The sequence below is a fragment of the Gastrolobium bilobum genome, unplaced genomic scaffold (assembly GCF_033153095.1).
Source record: "Gastrolobium bilobum isolate Gb01-03AN ecotype WA unplaced genomic scaffold, APGP_CSIRO_Gbil_v1 utg850, whole genome shotgun sequence".
NCBI lineage: Eukaryota > Viridiplantae > Streptophyta > Magnoliopsida > Fabales > Fabaceae > Gastrolobium > Gastrolobium bilobum.
This window is the reverse complement of record NW_026897748.1, coordinates 344,881-365,819: the sequence shown is the minus strand read 5'-3', so window position 1 is coordinate 365,819 and position 20,939 is coordinate 344,881. Positions and strand designations below refer to the sequence as shown.

The following is a 20,939-nucleotide window of genomic DNA, read 5'->3' as shown; positions in this document are numbered from 1 at the left end:
AAGAATAATGAAAATAAGCTAAACTAAAATTAAATTACTAAATACTAAAATGTTGGAAAATAAAAATATAGTTGGGTTGCCTCCCACAAGCGCTTGTTTTACGTCACGAGCCTGACGTACCTCTTTTACGTTCATGGTGGCTCAAAGCATGGGCTTGGTGATGACCAAGCTCCATCATTCAGAAATGGTGTTCTCCCATAGTACTCTTGTGCATATGAGTGAGATGCACTCTTGCTCCTGAGCTTCTCCATTTTAACCTTTGGCTTACTTTCTTGAGAAGAATTCTCTTTGTGCTCTTCTTCTCCTTTGTTTTCACTAATATAGTAGACTTGATCTTGCGGTTGAATTATAGGTGAAGGGACTTCTTTATCAAAGAACTTGAAAATTGCTTGCTCCCCGTCTACCCGTAAGATCAACTCGCTTTTCGGTACATCAATCAGCGCTCCTGAGGTTGCCAAGAAAGGTCTTCCGAAGATCATAGGAATAGTAGAATTTTCCTCTATATCAAGGATGAAAAAATCAACAGGAATAATGAATTTGTCAACCTTTACCAATATGTCCTCAATAATGCCATAAGTTTGCTTTGTAGAGCGGTCAGCCAGTTGAACTATTGTCTTGGTTGGCCTTACTCCAGTGATCCCCAGTTTCTTCATCATAAATAGTGGCATCACATTGATGCTGGCACCGAGATCACATAGAACATTTTTCACTTCCATATTGCCTATGTTGCATGGAATGCTGAATCTTCCTCGATCTTTAAGCTTTGGAGGCAACTTTTTCTGGATAATGGCACTGCATTCCTCTGTCAGCGTCACCGTCTCACATTCTTGTAGCTTACGCTTTCGTGATAGAAGATCTTTCATGAACTTTGCGTAATTGGGCATAATCTCCAAGGCTTCAGTAAACAGGATATTGATTTGCAGCTTCTTGAAAATGTCAAGGAACTTGGAATACTGCTGCTTTTTGATTTCCTCTCTGAACCTCTGCGGATATGGAATCTTTGCATAAGGTGAGAGCTCCAATGGCTTTTCTTGCCTTTCTTGAGCTTTCTTTTTCTCCCATTTGAACTCTTTCTTTTCAGGAACAGTTTTCTCTGCAGCAAATTCTTTGGCAACTTCCTTTTCTTTTTCCTTTTCAGTTGCAAGTTCATCATCTTTCTTTTTCTCAACTGAAGGCTTTACCACATGTTCAATGGCTTTCTCACTCATAGTAGTAATCGCATTGCAGTGTTCCCTACTTGGATTTGGAATAGTGTTACCTGGAAAAGTTCCTTGAACTCTTTCAGTGAACTGCTTTGATAGCTGGCCAATCTGAGTTTCAAGATTCCGGATAGAAGCTTCTTGATTCCGGAATGAGGCCCTTGTCTCTTGCATAAAGGCTGAAGTGTCTTCTCTGAAATTATTGGAACTTTGAATGTAGTCTGATGTGGTCTTGGATAGTTGTGCAAAGGCCTTTTCCCATTCTGATTGTTGAGGAGGTTGTTGTTGCACTGGCATATGAGGATTCAGCTGATGGTTTGAACTGTAACTAAATCCCGGGTGTTGATTTTGATTTTTATTTCTCCACCCTTGATTTTGATTATTGCCGTATTGGTTCCTCCCTGGATTATATGGAGCTTTTTGATCATGCCAAATTCCATTAACATCTGCAGTTTCGGGTGCCTTGCAGTCATCAGTGGCATGAGCACCTGCACAAATATCACAAACAAAAGAAGAAGTATTAACAGAAGCTACTGGAGTATTAACAGAAGAAACTTGAAAATCAGAAAATTGCTTCGTGAGAGCATCTAGTTGTTGTTGCTGTTTCTTATTAAATTGTAGAATCTGATCATTCTGGGCCAGGATAGCATCATAGCCATCAAGCTTCATAATCCCCGCTCTTCTCTGTGGTACGGGAGCATTGTCATACTCCTGAGAGGCTAGAGACTCTAGTAATTCCAAGGCTTCCTCTGGAGTTTTTGTTTTCAAGGACCCTCCTGATGCAGCATTCACCAATGTTCTTGTGTTCGGCGTCATCCCTTGGAAGAAGGTTCTCGCTTGCTCCCAAGCTTCAATGCCATGTTGGGGACACTTCCTAAGTAGTCCCTTGAATCTTTCCCATGCTTCATATAGAGATTCACTTTCTTTTTGTTCAAAAGAAGTGATATCCGCCTTGAGCTTTGCCATTTTCGAAGATGAGAAAAATTTGTCCAAAAATTTAGTTGCCAAGTCGTCCCAGTGAGTGATGCTTCCTTGAGGTAACGATTGCAACCATCCTCTTGCTTCGTCTTTAAGTGAACATGGGAACAATCTGAGCAAAATAGCATCCCGAGACACCCCATTCATCTTCAAGGTATCACAATATAGCAAGAATTTTTCCAGATGGATGTAAGGGTCTTCCGTGCTTCCTCCGGCAAATTGGTCTTTCTGGATTAATTGTAAAAGTGCCGGCTTGAGTTCGAAGTTGTTAGCATCCACGTTTGGTCTAACAATACTCGCCGTCTGTGGAACTCGAGCAGGAGTCATGTAATCTCCCAACGTTCTCGGAGGTGGTGGAGGTGCATTGTTGTCTCCCAGTGCTTCTTCTCTTGGTTCTGTTGAGCTTAAAGCTTCTTTCTTTTGCTGTCTTCTTTCTTTAGCAAGTTTTCTGTTTCTTTTTGCTGTTTTCTCTATCTCCGGGTCGAATTGCAAGGAATCGGTGTCAACAGTACCTCACATAAACAAGAAAAATAGATTATATAAAATAAGAAAATAAAACTGAATTTAAATAACAGAAAATTAAATAACAGAAAATAAGGTCCAATCTAAAGAATTAATAGCTACTATTAATGTTGAAATAGTAATCCCCGGCAACGGCGCCAAAAACTTGTTGCTACTCACGGCAAGTGCACCGATCGTACAAGTAATATATGATTAAGTAAGAGATCGTTCCCACGAGGATTACGGTTCAAGCACTAATTCACTATCGCAAACTTAGTTGGACAATCGAAAGTGTATTTGGAAACAGGATTTGAATTGTAAAATTAAAATATTAATTATTAAAGCTAATTACTTGCAAGAATTAAAGACAAGAAATTAAAGATGTGATTAACTAATATAATAAAAACGTAGCTAGGGGTTCGATTTCCTTTAATCTCCTTATTACGTTTGAATTCCTTCTTAATGTTAATTGTCCTTAGTATCAATCTAATCAATTCTTTCGCATGTTATTAGAGCTCAATCCCTTGTTACTCTAAAATCTTTACAAAATTGGAAGAACCCTAGTTCCCCGGTTATTCCCCAAGCATGCAAGCATTAAATTCAAGAATCTTAAAGATTACGCAAACCCTATGTCTATCCCTAGAATCATAACGTTTACGATGAAGTTATCAGATATGGATCACACACCAACATTCCTATTGTCATGCATTCACCGATGATCATTACATAAGATTCAAGCCTATATAAAGCATTAAAAACAGATAACTTCATTCATGATATAAAGGAAAATTAACACAGCGAATTGTTCAAAACATAATAAATCGACTAAAATCCATCTAACCCTAACTACTTAAAGAACTAGCCGGACATAGTAAAATCAAGAACAAAAGAAAATAGAAAAGCTCCCCCAAACTCCATAGGTGATTGGTGGATCTTCAATATCTCCAGTGAACACTTGACGTTGATCCGTCTCCGCCGCTCACGAACATGAATCTGATGTTTCTCCGCGTTCCTTCAGCCTCCAAGCACCCAAGAGTTGTTTAGTAATGTAAAAGTTATGTATTTCTGGTCCCCAATGGTGTTTAAATAGGTCAAGAGTTCGTATTGCAGTAGAAAACTTGAATGGGCCTAAGTTGGACTTGTCTGGGCGCTTAAGCTTGTGAATGGGGGCTTAAGCTCCCACTTCTAACAACTTGATAAGATCTTCAATCGTATTGTTTTCACCTTGATTCATCTTCTTTTCTGATTTGATCTCTCTTTATCTAAATCTTCGTATTTGAATCATTTGTTATCAAATCCCTTTAAAAATAACAAATATATTAATTAGTTCCAACAATCAGATAATATTCATGATTATCATTTTAAAACCCTAATTTTTGACTTGTTCAACTAGATAATTCATATTATTTTAGTCCATTAAACAAGATAAACTAAAGGTTTATCAAGTGGTAAAATAAAACGCATGAAACATAATTAGATTTGATCAAGAACCCTCGTATAGCAGAATGTCTTGGAACAAAGAAGTCCCACATCTGATAGTAATCAAACTAGTGTTGCTAATGTTGTTAAGATTATGCCACGTGGACTGGCAAAACAGAATTAGGTTCTTGTTAGACTTTCCCGCGCTTTTATCTTACTTCTTTCTGATGTAAAACAGCACTTGTATAAATACTTGGAAGAGAAATGAAAACAGCAGATTGGTTTTTTTCCCAAAATGAATGTTAGTTTCATCAAGTTTGAGATGGTATCAGAGCCTTAAATTGGGGCTCTGGTATCGCAGTGAGAGAAACGCGTGATTTTTCGTTTTGTTGTCTTCTATAATGGCAGAAGGTGAATCCACCGGTGCCTCCACATCATGTGGTGTTTCCGGCGGTGCCTGATTTCTATACAAATCCTTCTCATCCGTTTTTTTTACATCCAAACGAATCACCATCCACAATCTTAGTTCCTCAGTTACTCAATGGAAACAATTATCATACGTGGTCTAGAGCCATGACAGTTGCGCTCATTTCGAAGAACAAGATAAGCTTTATTGATGGTAGCATGGATCCACCATTGGAAGATGATCCTTCTTATTTCGCTTAGCAGAGGTGTAATAATATGATAAATGCATGGCTTCACCGTTCAATTTCACAATCAATTGTCCAATCGATCATATGGATCGAAAAAGCTCGAGATGTCTGGGTTGATTTATGTAACAGATTCTCTCGTTCTGACATATTTCGGATTTCTGATCTTCAAGAGGAGATCTATCGTTTGAAGCAAGGAGATAAAAATGTCACAGAGTATTTTACTGAACTTAAAACTCTGTTTGATACATTAGATAATTTGAAGCCATTACCAATTTGTAGTTGCTCGACCAAGTGTTCATGTGGTGGATATTTGAAAATGAAGGATTATCGTGATCGAGATTATATCATAAGGTTCCTCAAGGGATTAAATGAGCAATATTCACAAGTCAGATCCCAAATAATGTTGCTTAAGCCTCTTCTTGATGTTTCTCAGGCTTTTTCCATGGTAACTCAACAGGAACGACAATTTCAAGGTGAAGGTCGTGCAGGTAACAACCAATCTTTTGCTGGCTTTTCTGATAATGCTTCTTTTCGAAGAAATCATGGTGCTAGAGGTTTTAGAGGAAGAGGCAGAGTTTCTCTCAACAATTATGGTGGAGGTCGTACTCAACTTACAAAGATTTGTACTCATTGTGGTAGATTTAATCACACTGTTGAAACTTGCTTTCACCTTCATGGTTTTCCACAAGCATATAAACCACGAAATCCTGCACCTCATGCTACCAATATTGTAGCACAAAACACATCTGATTTTTTACTAGCAAATCAGATTCAGCTTCAAGTGTCACTCTTTCTAGTGATCAATATCAGCACATTCTGAGCCTACTCCAGAAGAATAATGTTACTTCCGCTTCTGCTCCTTCTACCAATCATGCCACAAATTTTACACAAGTATCCAATTTTAATACTGCATTGATGGATCAGCCAGGTAACATAGATTCGTATTGGCTTTTAGACAGTGGTGCCACAGATCATGTGACATATTTGAGATCCCAATTTACACAATTGAGAAAGATCCAACCTATCTCTATTAACTTGCCTAATGGAGTCACAGTTCTTGCAGAATTTTCTGGAACTGTTCATGTTTCTCCTACTCTTGTTTTATTTGATGTTCTTTTTGTTCCCTAATTTAAGGTTAACCTCATTTCTGTTGCCAAACTGTTAACTCATGTCCCTTGTTCTCTAATTTTTTGTGCTTCTCATTGCCTTATACAGCACATCCATACCCACATGAAGATTGGTATTGCTGAGCAACGAAATGGGCTATATGTGATCATGGGAAAGAATATCAAGGAAGCTTGTCATATGCAGAGATATAGTAGCAATAAAGACACTCAAATTTGTAATATGCAGAAACATGATTCTGTTGTTTGGCATAGAAGACTTGGTCATATACCACATACTGTAATGAGACAGATGTCTCTTAGATTTCCTTTTATTTCGGGTGACTGTTTGCACCCTTGTGATACTTGTCACTTGGCAAAACAGAAACAATTGTCATTTCCTATTTCTGTATCGAATTCAATACATAGTTTTCAGTTGATTCATGTTGACATTTGGGGCCCTTTTGCTATTGCTTCCCTTGAAGATAGGTATTTTTTGACCATAGTTTATGATTATTCAAAATTTACTTGGGTGATGTTAATGAAGGCTAAATCTGAAGCTAGTTCTCATATAAAGAATTTCGTGGCTTTTATTGAGACTCAGTTTCACACTACCATTACTGTTATTCGAAGTGACAATGGAAAGGAATTTCTCATGGCTGATTTTTATTCACAAAAGGGAATTGTTCATCAATGCAGTTGTGTGGAATGTCCCTAACAAAATGGTATGGTGGAGAGGAAACATCAACACATCCTCAATGTGGCTAGAGCCCTCCTTTTTCAATCTAATTTGCCAATTTCCCTTTGGAGTTATGTTATCACACATGCTATTCATTTAATCAATCGAACTTCCACTCCCATTTTAGCCCACAAAACACCTTATGAGGTTCTCCACAATCAACCTCCAATTCTTCTTCATTTGAAAGTGTTTGGTTGTCTTGCTTTTGCTTCCACCCTTCATGCCCATCGATCAAAATTCTCTCCTAGGGCTCGCAAATCTGTTTATTTAGGTCATAAGGCTGGTGTTAAAGGTTCTGTCTTATATGACCTTTTGTCCAGAGAGATATTTTTATCAAGAAATGTTTTTTTTTATGAAGATCACTTCCCATTTCTTGATACCACATATAAGCCAGAACCTATTGCTCCTTCTGATACTGCAGTTGCTACCCTCCCTACACCTCAGCCATATCTTGACTTTGACCATTATTTTTTTATCCCTACAGCTCCCACCTCTGTACCTGCTGATACATCACAGTGTGCATTTGATCAACATACTTGCAATGATAATGTTCTATCCGCTCATGGAGACACTTCACCTACTGTTATTGAGGATCCTACACAACATGCTACAACTCATGATTTATCTCAGCCACCTCAACTTCGCACATCCACCAGGATAAAGGCAACTCCTAAATATCTTGACCAATATCACTATAGCCCTATCATCAATCAGCATACCAATTTTTGTGAGAGTAAGTCCTTTTCCATACCTTCCAAACATTCCATTTCTACTGTACTCTCTTATGTAAATTGTTCTTCTCAATATTCACATTTCTGTCATAATATATCCACTAATGATGAACCTAGTTGTTACACTCAAGCTGTTAAATCAGTACATTGGAGGAAAGCAATGGAGGCAGAACTTCAAGCCTTGGAACAAAACGATACATGGAATATTGTTGATCTCCCCTCTGATAAACAACCTATTCAATGTAAATGGGTTTACAAAATCAAATACAATTCAGATGGCTCCATTGAACGATACAAGGCAAGACTAGTAGCCAAGGGGTTCACTCAATTGGAGGGAGTTGATTTTTTTGATACCTATAGTCCAGTGGCCAAATTAGCTTCTGTTCGTATTCTTCTATCAATTGCAGCTGCTAAAGGCTGGTTCATTCATCAATTAGATGTGAACAATGCCTTTTTACATGGGGACCTCCTTGAAGAAATTTACATGGTACCTCCACAAGGTTTATTTCTACCTAAACAGGGCCAAGTCTGTCATCTCCAAAAATCCATTTATGGATTAAGACAAGCTAGTCGCCAGTGGCATGCGAAGCTATCTACTTTTCTTCTATCCATAGGATACATTCAGGCACATTCTGATCATTCTTTATTTCTCCTTCATCAGCATACTTCTTCTACTGCTTTATTGATTTATGTTGATGATATTCTCATTTGTGGCAACGACTTTACTGAGATTACAAGAGTCAAAAAGTTGCTTGATGACAGATTTCGTGTTAAAGATCTGGGAGAATTACGTTATTTTCTTGGATTAGAAATGGCTCGCTCTTCCAAAGGTATTATTTTGAATCAACGGAAATATGTGCTAGACATCATCAAGGATTCTGGTCTTCTTGATAGCAAATCTGTTTCTTCCCCAATTGAAGCTTGTGCCAAGCTTCAAAGTAATCAAGGGACCCTCCTTTCTGATCTTTTTCCCTATCGAAGACTTGTTGGTCGCTTGTTATATCTCACCAATACTCGCCCTGACATTTGCTTTGCCGTTCAAACTCTCAGTCAGTTCATCTCTGCTCCTACCAATATTCACATGGCTGCTGCAAAACGGGTTGTTCATTATCTCAGACAAGCTCCTGGTACTGGTCTATTTTTTCCAGCAAAGAATGATCTTCGTGTGCAAGCTTTTGCAGATTCCGATTAGGCTACATGTCCAGAGAGTCGAAAATCCATTACTGGATTTTGTGTCTTCATTGGTTCTTCTTTGGTAACCTGGAGGACAAAGAAGCAATCTACCATCAGCCGTTCCTCAACTGAAGCGGAATATTGCGCCCTTGCAAGCCTCTCCTGCGAAATCCAGTGGCTTCAATACTTTTTTCAAGACCTTCATTTGCCATGGCCGTCACCAGCTTCTGTGTATTGTGATAACCAATCCGCCATACATCTTGCTCATAATCCCATGTTTCATGAGAGATCCAAACATATTGAAATAGATTGCCATGTCACTCGCAGCAAAATTCAATCTGGTCTCCTTCGACTTTTTCCCATTGGCACTTCTCATCAACTCGCTGACACATTTACCAAACCTTTGGGTCGTGCTGCTTTTACTGATGTTGTTTCCAAGCTGGGGATGTTTGATATACATCGTCCAGCTTGTGGGGGGGGTCTTGGAACAAAGAAGTCCCACATCTGATAGTAATCAAACTAGTGTTGCTAATGTTGTTAAGATTATGCCACGTGGACTGGCAAAACAGAATTAGGTTCTTGTTAGACTTTCCCGCGCTTTTATCTTACTTCTTTCTGATGTAAAACAGCACTTGTATAAATACTTGGAAGAGAAATGAAAACAACAGATTGGTTTTTTTGCCAAAATGAATGTTAGTTTCATCAAGTTTGAGAGAATGAGAAAGGTTTTATTTTATATATTTATTTTTAAAAAAAAATACGAATGAGCAATGCTAAAATAAGTATAACTATTTACACACAAAAACGTATACAATTTTTCATTATTTTATTTTATTTCTCGATCTCTATATTTAGTTGCATATGATCGAAACTTTTTTCCCCACTAAAGATATTGCACATTGATGATGGAAGAGTGGTCCATATAAATATTTTCAAAGAGAATATAGCTTAGATATATAATGCAAGACTTTGACATTTGGCACATACATATATGATTTCAAAAGTCTAAAAGCTGTTTATATATATGCAGTCATCAAAGAAAATTCTTTAGCACGTTGGTTGAACTTCAAAATTCATATTGATCTATTTCCTTTTGGCGACATAGCAAGTGGAGTCCAAGGCAATGAACACAAGGAATACTCTGGATATTAGCCATTGCAGGAAATGTATTATCTTTACTTAATTTTGCATGCCATTATGTTGAGCACTACTGTTAGTACTAGCCACGTAAAGCAACTTTTACGTGCTTGAAATTCACCAGCAATGACGTTGGTGTATAATTGTCTTGTATTCCCACGATTTTCTTTTCTTAATTAAAGGAGATTGATTCACTTATACAGTCTTCTACATATAATAATTACATATTTTGCTTTTAACGCATGAATCTCAGTTGATAATCAATTTGTAATTCCAATTAAATTTATGTTGAGATTCGTGTTTTGTCCGGACGTTATAATAGAGTGAATTTTCTATCACCGTAAATTCTCATTTTTTTAGAAAAAATAAGTACCTAAAATGGACAATGAAAACGTGATTCACGTCGAATCTTCCTCTGGTTAGTGATGCTGGCTGATAAGAAGTATCGTAAAAAAATTTCAATCGGTCTCATCTCATGCTGTAGTTGGTCATTCTAACTGAACACGATTAAATGTTGGTAGAATTGGAGACAATAATACCGGTAACTGTCAAGAACCACTTCAACTTAAAATCTTAAAGTGTTGGGTGAGGATTTTTTTAATGAGTTATATTATTCTCTAACACACTCCCTCACGCAATAGTCCGTTATGCCAGAAGTGTAGATATTGCACAGGCTTAATTTTTAACTAATTAAAAATGTCCATGAAATGAACTAGCGATAAATTAATCTTCATTTTTAATGATTTTGATGATTCCGGGAACATTGTGTTGATCGGTATGGACGGATCATCATACCTTGGATGACTTGTCAGTTAGTGCATGCCTTGGGTGCAAGTACCATTAGCAATATTATAGGACTTCACAACACCATTCAAATACACTAGCAACTAATCTGCTATCAGGATTAATTAATATAGCTCATTGAAACGAGAGCAAAACATGCAAAGTCCAGATAATAACACATCACATACAAGTGGGAGTTGTAGAGGTTGACTGCAGGGAGTTTTGACTTTCGTGGAATTATCACGTGGTCAATATTAAGCTCCCATGACCTGAGATTTAATGGGGATCGAACAGCCTACAAGTTGACTTTTCCAGCTTGCGGAGCTGTTTTGATTAACACTTCTCGTGATATATCTACCACAAAACTAGTTACTTTTTTATTTATTTTGCAAAATGATAATTGATTTCATACAACATGGGTGAGAGGTTTCGATAGATGTAGGATTCAAACATTCACGCGCCCACCAGCAAAAAGAGATGTGTTTCTAGCTATGAGAGGCATTCTATAGGCACAAGATTCCTGGCCCGGCTAACATTTTAGCCATCAAATCAAATAAATTAAAATACAATATAATTTTAAAAGGCGATGCAGGTTGGTTCAGTTGGCTAAGAAGATTTATTTAAGGCCTTGCACTCTTCAAGCACGTAATTTCGAATCTACTTTCAACCAATAATCTTGTTCTGCAGGTTAACGTACTTCAAGGAAATCCCACACCATAGATAAAAGCAAATCCCAATGTGTCGGACCTTTGTTTATTGGTTGCCCTCTGTTGAGCTTTGGTACTAAGCTAAGCCAAATGAAAAGATGAAGAGAATTGGGGTCCTGAGATGTTAAATTGTCAATGGCACCTTGATTGATAAATGTGCCTTCATTTCTAAGATTGAATTTATTGCTTTACATGCTCGGTGACCACTTGTGCCGAAGGTTTTAAATCGAGGTTACGAGTTCAATCCTTTCATTTACTTTTTAGTGAAATTAATTTCGCACGATATGAGGCAAAGAGAGTAATCAATCTATATTACAAATTTTATAATAATTTAACTTTTATATATTAATCCGGGTATAATTTTTTTAGTATTTCATTTTGTTGGAATATTCAAGTGTGATAGAGTTGCACATTAGTTAATTATGGTCTAAGTGAAATGTATATAAGTAAGAGGACTCATGAACCTAATATCTTAAGGTTTTAGACTGTGACACAATGTCGAATTCTTATATGCACTTCACTTATCTCATTATCAAGCAATGTGAAATTTCATCACACTTAAATATTCCAATAATCTCCCTTGTGAAGCTGATCATTTAATAATATATTAATATATTATTTTATGATTTACACATGCTTTCCTCACCACTAATCATAAACTACAGGAAGGTTGAAAATCATTTCCCCCATGGGTAATATGATTTGGTTTTTATTACAAGTTAAACAATAGTTTTGGTCTCATCTCATTTAAATAACTCATTGGTGAACTATCCGTGTTTAATTAATGTATGTATATATTAATTAATTAAGAAAGCAGAAGTTCTCAGTGACTTCATTCGAAAAGCACAGTGGAATGCGTTTTTTTAAAAAAACTTAGCAGGGTCTCCATGATGGAAAAACTCATGTAAGGCGACTTTGCTTGAATTATTTATTATATTTAATGGTAAAGATAATTAAAAAATCAAGACCCTATGTATCATATTCCCCACACGAAGGTTTCAACGCATGATTACGGAAACCTTTATAACAAATTTTTTTTGGAAGATTTGTCCTTTAATAATGGGTCTCAGTCTCAGCTTTTCGCGATTGGACAATAATAATGGAAACGATTACTTCCGTTATGTGTGAATCAAACCATTAATGACAAGAAGTAATAGCCTACTTTGTAAACGAGATGAACGGTGTGAATTATTTGGATAAAGATCTTGATATCGACATGCAAGGAAGCATAACCCTACGGATTAACAATAATGAAAAAAAGAGAAAGCAAAAATATATATTGAATTAATTTACTTTTATATGTTTGTAACGTTCTCTTATAATCATGTTATGTTTTTTTTTCTTTCACGTGAGATGATGTATTTCGAAATTAGTTACCTGTAATTTGCTGAATAGGTTTAAGTGTGAATTTTGAAATTACAATCTAGTCCTTGAAAATAGTGTTATTTAAAAAAGTAATTGAGAGTCCCAACAACAGGCGAAGACGAAGAGACAGACTTGCCACTTCCACAACCTGAATTTTTCTTAGGAGAAAGAAGTTCAAAACTGAGTGTTTTTCATTGCAACACTAGACGGTTTCGCCGACTCATCTGGGTTCTTCTATGCCGCCGTAGCTAGTCGGTGACAACGATAACGGCGGCAATAGTAATAGGATTATTATTATTATTATTTAGCAGTCTAGCCCTGCCATCCTTGAATTCCTAGATAAAATTTTGTTCATGGACTGAATTGCAAAAACTGATTAGTAATGAGACTCAATGATAAATAAACTAAAGGACCATTTTATAAGTTAATATTGTCACAAGAAGTTATTTAATGGTGTACCGATGTACACGTAATGTTTTTCCTTGTAACTCATGGTAAGGAAGCTGCCAAATTCTAACACTGTCAAGTGTCAATATGGATCATTTAGGCCTAGCCCATTACAGGTTAAGCCGATACGGATCAAATTGGATTAGCCCGCTTTAACATGGGCTTAGAAATGGAGGCCTTGACCAAAGCCTACGAGTTGTGAGCTAAGGGTTTGAAGACTAGCTTGTTGCTCCGACGAATACTTTTTTAAAATAAACTAAAAAATTGATGAAAAGCAGAACAAATATTGATAAAATGTTATAAATTGAGGAAAAAGGAAAAATTGTACAAGAAATTAGTTAACATAATAAGCATTTAAATAAATCTTCTTATATATATTGTTTAATTGAATCAAATAAACTATCCTAAAAGAATACTCTTATTTTAGCAGGGTAAATATAACTAAACTGGCACCATCATTCCTATGAGCTTACGAGGCATAGACTGCATAATTTTTTTTTTTTTTTTTTTTTTGAAATTGTTCCAAGGATATCCTCTAGCTGAAAGTCAAGGATTAATCATCTCGACGCAGAGAGATCACGCAATTGTAGGTACGGCTTCTCCCAGCCAAGAATCGAACCACTATCAGCATACTTAAAGGACCCATCTATCTACCAACTGTGCTAGGTTTTGTCAATGACTGCATAATCTCTTTTGCATTAGATGAGATCAATCCTTTTATTTATTATGTAATTGTATATAACTGAATAATAATGCAGTTAATTTTTATTGATACTGGTTAAAACTAAACCCTAATATTTACAAGGCTAAACAAACTTTGCTTGAATTGAGCTGTTTAACCATGTAAGTTTGCAAATGAATAGTTTGTGCTTATATAATTAATTACTATGTAAAAAAATAATTCATACTTATGTCTAGTCATGTATATATATACAAGAATACATCCTCTCTCTTTGATGAAGTGGATACTGCAATTTTCTTTTTCTTCATTAATCGTCGTTTAATAACAGTAGCACAAAGAAAAATACTCCTCAAATGCAGTCCCTGTTCGACTTTAGCGTCTGTTCCCACTTACCACTTTCCTATCTTTATAAATAATAAACCAATTAGATATTTTCTCTTTAATTACCTTTCCAGCGATCCCAATACAATGTTCTGCTAACACACATGCAAGTGATCTTATACCAAGAATAGAATGTTCTTGTTGAAAGCTGACCTTAGAATTACCATATTCGAGTCTTGAAAGGCTGAAAGATATACATTTCCCCTTTTTCCGCTTCATCAATTTGCCTGTTTTTGAAAGTCAAAAATGATTTTTCTTTTCGCCTTCTTCTAGCTAGTAGTTCTCTACATGTTAAAACTTCCCCGGAAAGACAGCAGACAAATTTATCTTCAACCTTATTTTTTAAATTTTTGGAAGACGGGAAAGATTATTCCATTATTGTGATTATCGTTATAAGCAATATATAAGTTGAGAAGAAAATAAGAAATAATTCTTACGTTAAAAATTGAAAGAATACAAGACACGATTTCAAAAGAAATCGGACAGGTCTAATTAAATACAATTTAGTTATTACAAAAGAGAAATTATATGTAACAACACAATAAGAATCAGACTAAGGCATCAACATTCGGAGTCATCTTTCCAAACAATAACTTCAAGTCATTCTCAAGCGGCGTTAAGTTCAAGTCCAAGCACGTTATTACCCTCGTGCTATTTGATCTTTTCAAAACTGGTAATTTTGCAACCACCTTTTTTATTGAAGAAAACTCTTCGTTGAAGATAGTTCTGTGCCTTCTCATGTGGCCTCCCAATGCCTGTCCCAGAGAGAATTCCTTCCCACAAATGGAGCACTCGTGCATTTTGGGTTTTTTAATTCCCAAACTCAGAGATGTAGCATGTGCTTTGAGTTCATCCTCGTCTAGTTTCAACCTCTTGTGGCTAGCCCTGTGGCCACCGAGTGCTTGAAAGGACGAGAACTTGCGGTTGCATGTCTTGCACTCAAATTCCACATGCCCAAAACCTTTTTCCAGTAGCTTGTTGATTTCTTGGGGACGAGAGAGCATCATTAGACAATTTGCCAAATCTATGCTCTTTAATCCTTCAATATCTCTCTGTCTCTTCATGGTTACGCACGTAGAATAAACAAAAATAAAAATAAAAATATGCAATGTAAGGTGAAGTACGTAAAGAATTTAGAATTGAGTTGTGATTGGTGAATAACACTTGGACATTGAGGTTTATATTTATAAGCCATACTATAAACAAAGTCAAGGAATTTGACTAATTTAAATAAACTACTTATGGCGGCTCTTTTCTATCAACAATCTATGCTTCAAAAGTAAGGAAAGTTAAGAGTTTTACTTTTAACAGTTAACAGATCTCGGACTGCCTCTTTGACTAGTCGTATGAAGATAATGACATGAATGCCCTCAGTGCTTTTGTATAAGTGGTTCATCAACCAATCCAAACCGCGGTGACCGAACCGAATTAACCGAAAATCGAAAAATCGAAAATCGAAAAAATATCGCAAAATTTAATTGGATTGGATTGATTTTTTGATCGATTGGTAAAGACTGATCCAATAATTCTCCAACCTTACCATCTACCTACTTGGACTTTTTCTCAATCATATCCCAAAAATCATATAGCAAAATTCTTAATCCAAGACCCATTAATCCATCATGTTGGAAAAAGTGGGTTGTGCTTGATCTATGTTATGCTTCTTTTGCTTGGTAAGATACATAATATATTTTTATTATGAGTTATTGTTGTATAACATCTCCTCTATAAGATAAAAATTTGGGTAGTATCTCAGTCAACTATATTATAAATTTTTTGTTGGAGGTAAAAGATAATAATTCAACTTTTTGTTGTACAATACTTTTAGATTGCACAATAATTATCATATAAACTTTACAAAGTCAATACATACAAAAGATATGTTATTTACACATTAGTCACCATACAAATCATATGCTTTTAAAAAAATCGAAAATCGATTCAATCCAAATCGAATAAAATTAGATTGAATTGGATCGGATTTGAAAAAAAATCTAAATCGAATGGATAATTACATGATAAAATTGAAGGGATAGAATCAGATGATTTTTATTTCTAAAACTGATCCAATCCAAACCGTTCTGGTAGTGAATTGTGATGCTCGCGTAATGGTTGTGTCTGGGCTATTCCAGAAAAATTGTTTTGCTGACGTGGGGCTTACGCTCACAGGTTTATGAATCTAGAACAACCGCGTGGGAGTTACTTGTTGATGTTGCTTTGGCCAGCTGAAGCAGTCATAATGTCCTGAAATTTTCTAGTATATTATATATAAAGTTAATAAGTAATCAGCCAAGCAACTTGGGAATTATGCCCCTCAGTTCTTTTTTGTGTGCGCAAGCCACTTGTTTATATGTTACGACTCAGAAAGTAATAATATATATCTTATAACAAATATTTGATTGAATTCTCTAAAGCTTCAAGATGGACTGCGTGCGTTGACATATACTAATTTGGCGTGCAACAAAATAATGCCTTTGATCAGAATGGGGATACTTTTCTCCTTATACTAGTTTTTGTTTTTGATTTCATGATCAAGCTATGCATGTGGTATAGTACTACATAGCATCAAGATATTCATTTTCACACTGACAAACATTCGCGCCGACACGTTTAAGAGAATGTAGAAATAGTGAATTTTTTTTTTTTTTTTTTTTGAAAACTAGAGATAGTGAAATTTGAAACACAGTCAAAAGCCAAACCAAAGTAGCTATTGGCGCATATGGGAGAATACAAGAGTGGAACACCGTGCCTGCAGCTGCCAGTAGTAGGGGTGTAAATGGACTAGGCTGGACTGGACTTTGGCTATCCTGGCCCAAGCCTACGTCAAAAAAAATTCAGCCTATCTGACCTACTGACCTATTAAAGACTTTATTTGTAAGCCAAGCCCGGCCCATTATCAAAAATAAGAAAGCCTTACATGGCCGACAGGCTTTGTAGGCCTCCCACTATATATACTAAGCAAAAAAAATAATTGTATAGAACAAAGAAAGTTCCATTCATGCATGAACTAGTACTTCTCATAAAAAAAATGACAAACAAAAAAGAGTCAACATAATACCTCAGCTCTAGAATGTATATCATAGAGGAATAGAAGAGTCAAAGAAATGAGAAAAATAAGAAAAATACAATTATTGGATGCTAAAATAAAGTCTACAAGAGAATGTCATTCATCTAAAAATCTTTAAACCACCGTCAAGACAAGGGAAAGAAGAGTATTATTGAAAGATCTTCATCAGTAACATCATAATCCAGAAAGGTACCCATTACTCCATGGTATTAAGCTGCAACAACATGTAAAATTTGGAGAGATTAAACAAGTTTTCCTTTCATAAAATAAATATTTTAGTATTATTTTATTTTAATAAATTAAATAGGCCAGCCTACAAGGCTGTAGGCCGGGCTTGACAAAATTGGCCTATGGCCTATTTATTAAAAAAAACTTTTTTATAAGCCTAAGCCTACTCTACTTTTCTGAAAAGATGAACCTGAGCTGAGCTCAATGTAGGCCGGGCCGTAAACTGGGCTGGACCAGCCTGGCCATTTACACCCCTAACTGCCAGGGAAGTCTCAAAATGTTAAATCCACAACGTATACAAGTAAAACTTTAGTTCGTTCTAAGAGACATTCGACAAATAACCACTCCTTTATGCCACCCTGAAGATATTAAGTTATGTTTTATACAGAAAATGGATAAGTTATTACTACGTGAATTGTATAGCTAGCCTTGATTTTATTTTTAAAAAAGAAAAAGAAAAAAAATGTATGCGTTTAAAATAAGAAATATGTAGAATTTAATGAATAAGAAGTTGATTGAAAATACGAAGGGGTGTGGGATAAGGAAAACTCATATTGGATAATATGAGTGGAGGAGGAGGCTTAATAAAATCTAGTCTCCCCATATCATTGTTGTTTGGGGCATTACATTTTGTGAAGGGAAAAAATCTATGTAATATAACATTCACTACATGCATTGTTATTCGGCTGGGCACAGTTGGCTAAATATTTGACTTTGGTGTAAATAATTGATTATTTTTTCCCTTAATATTATTTATCCGTTCATTTATGGATAATTTAAAAAAAAAATTTATTTTAAGATATTCGAACTCGAGAACGCTAATTAAGTGGAAACAAATTTATCCGTTGATTCACGTGTTTGGAGATAATTATTTTTTTCCTAATTAACCTCCTATATTTGTGGGGATTAATGTTTTTCATATGAAAATAATTTTATCTTTTACACATACATACAAAATTTGTAGAACCGATATTTTATTTTTCTCTCTTTTCTCTTCACATAACCTCACATGGACTCCACACATTTTTATGTGTGTGTAAGAGATAAAATTATCTCCTACAATATAAGAAATATTAATTCTATATATTTGTTATTTTAAAATTCGACGTAGAAATTTAATGTTATTCTTATTCAATTGACTAGTGCCACTCTTAGCAACACAAACAGAAAGGCTACAATTTTATTTTTTTTAACGATGCATTATACAAATATGATAATAATTCAACAAATAGCGAGTTATCAAGGAACAAATTAAGTAAGAAAAAAATTATTATCTCCAAACATGTCAATCAACTGATAAAAGGTTGTTATTACCAACAAAAAGAAAGGGTTGTTTTTAGCTGATTACCAAAAAAAAAAAAAAGTTTTCTAGCTCAATTAGTGATTTTGAATTGGAGTGCTTGAAAATGCATCTTTTTTTTTTTAATATTATCCATCGATTAAACGGTGGATAATATCCAAGGAAAAAACAATCCATCATTTACGTGAAAATTTGAAAAAAGAAGAAGCAAATAATAGAAATTAAAATAGATTCAAAAAATTACAGCGGCGTAACTATTTTGTGAGGGGATGACAGTAGGGGTGTTAACGGGCCGAGTCGAGCCGAGCTTTGGTCTTAAAAGGCTAAGCCTATGTTTAAATGTGTCGACCTTACCAAGCTTGTTACGAATATAATTATCGGCCCGTGACCTGCCTTATTTACAAAAAATAAAAGCCTAATTTAGCCTGTTAGAAAAAGATAACAACAAAAATTTATCCAAACAAAATATACAATCAACAATACTAGTAATTCCTAAATATTCATAAATTCAATGTATATCCCAACAGCAAAAAGTCTGTTTAACTAATAAAATAGGAGTGAAATGGATTGAGAGGAGAGAGAGAGCTATTACAAATAGTATAAAAAATAAAAATAAAAATAAAAATTAATATACTAGGCGAGCCTGAGAGGCTCCAAGACCGAGCTTTTGAATTGGAGCATGAGGCCTTTCTACTAAACGAACTTTTATACAAGTCCAAGTCTGGTTCCAACAACGAGCCGAGCCAACGGCTCCTGAAAGGCTCTTGGCTCGTTTATCACCTCTAGATGACTGGATGAAATTATAATATATATTTTTATTTGAAATTATAATTATTTATATGATAAAAATAAAAATAATGTTCAAAATTAAATATTTTTATAATTTTTTAGATATGACTAAAAGATTAGAAATTGTGTATAAACTTAGAGGGAATGATCACCCCTCCTCGCTCAACCAGGGAGAGAAATATATTAACTATATATAGTCTGTAGGTGCAGTGTTCCCGAACAATAACTTCAAGTCATTCTGCAGAGGTGTTAAGTTGAGGTCCAAGCTAGTGCTCGATCTTTTTAAGACTTCAACTTTTTCAACAACCTGATTTGTGGAGGAGTGTTTGTTGATAAAAAAATCAATTTAACTCAAAAATTTAAATTGGTGGATGATGATCTTTTTAACAGAGGGCAGATATATTATTCTTTAACATAATATTTCAAGTAAAAATCTTTTGGGCTAAAGCGTGAATATTGTAAATGACCAATTTTTTATTTACGTTGTGCTTTACTCAATTTTATTTGAAAGTGAAGTCGATGAGGATTGAACTCGAGAACTCGTAAATCGTAATCATTGAAACTTTGATATGAATTAATTTAACTCAAAAGTTTAAATTGTTGAATGATTAAAAACATTTTAAATGGTTTATATTATTATACAACAGTTGACGGCATATTTATGTTTTCTATTTCTTTTCTTTTTTTTGTAGTTGGCATGTCTGTGTTTTCTTTTGTAGCCTTCCAGTGCCTGTGCATTTTGGGTTTATTCTCCATCCTCAAGCCCAGAGATTTGGCACGTGCTTTGACTGTGACTCTTTGATTGGTTTTTGCTGGACCTGCTTTTGACTTGTTGTGAAGACCACAATGCCCTTGCTGCTTACATAATTGCGTTGCGTACTTGCTTATGGGATTTTCGCCCACTCAATGCCCTTGAAACTTTGACATGGTTTCGGAGAATATATTCTTCATGCCAACTAATACAACTTTAAATTGGGAAGCCATTGAAAGCAATTCAAAGAAGAGGGGAAGGAACTTCCGAACAACCAACCACCTTTATTTATAGCAATTACTTTATTACAGTATAGTATATTGTATATGAGTTATATTTACACAAGTAACAAAGGTTAGTCTCACTTCTATTTTTTTTTTCTCCAATTATTTATGAGTTCTTTTTATAATTTTATTTCATTAATATAAGATAACTCATCTCCAATTGTATTAGAAAAAGATTTCCCATTGTATATACGATCTTATTTAGCTGTTTGGACTTTGTTCAACATGTATGTGCTGCGTTGAAATTCCGGGTGCTGCAACGAGTGCATCGACGGATTCGATTAAACCAGTCGCATAAACATACTTTTCTTTTGTGTTCCCAATTTGGTTGGTCGAACAGTTTGAGATCTGCCTCTGCTATTTTTTACACTCAAGCATATTCATATGTGAAATGGTTGGTCAAACCTCAAATGAAATAACTGAAGTATTGCTGGGTTCCTTTTTTTTTTTTTTTTTTCACCTCTCTCCAATATGTACCATAATTAATTTTTTTTTGATATAATTATACCATAATTAATTAAA

At 35.2% G+C, this 20,939-nt stretch overlaps 2 protein-coding genes and 1 non-coding gene across 3 annotated transcripts; 1 reads left to right on the top strand and 2 right to left on the bottom strand.

Moving 5' to 3' along the window:
- Positions 1 to 329: 329 nt before the first annotated feature.
- Positions 330 to 2,015, bottom strand: LOC133309846 (uncharacterized; the record flags this gene model as incomplete). Its single annotated transcript, XM_061510692.1, has 3 exons — positions 1,630 to 2,015; positions 1,182 to 1,521; positions 330 to 1,130 (listed from the first exon to the last, which is right to left on the bottom strand). Coding segments are annotated over exons 1-3 (1,527 nt in total), but the record flags the coding sequence as incomplete, so codon positions are not given.
- A 37-nt stretch (positions 2,016 to 2,052) lies between these two features.
- Positions 2,053 to 2,159, top strand: LOC133309855 (small nucleolar RNA R71). The gene has a single exon (XR_009751371.1). It is a non-coding gene; the product is annotated as a small nucleolar RNA R71 (small nucleolar RNA).
- A 12,387-nt stretch (positions 2,160 to 14,546) lies between these two features.
- Positions 14,547 to 15,062, bottom strand: LOC133309854 (zinc finger protein ZAT11-like). Its single transcript, XM_061510707.1, has one exon. The coding sequence runs from the start codon at positions 15,060 to 15,062 to the stop codon at positions 14,547 to 14,549; it is 516 nt and encodes a 171-aa protein (XP_061366691.1).
- Between the last annotated feature and the right edge of the window lie 5,877 nt (positions 15,063 to 20,939).

Bases quoted from the DNA above. Each gene is read 5' to 3' on its own strand.
- LOC133309854 (XM_061510707.1), bottom strand. From the start codon at position 15,062: ATGAAGAGACAGAGAGATATTGAAGGATTAAAGAGCATAGATTTGGCA.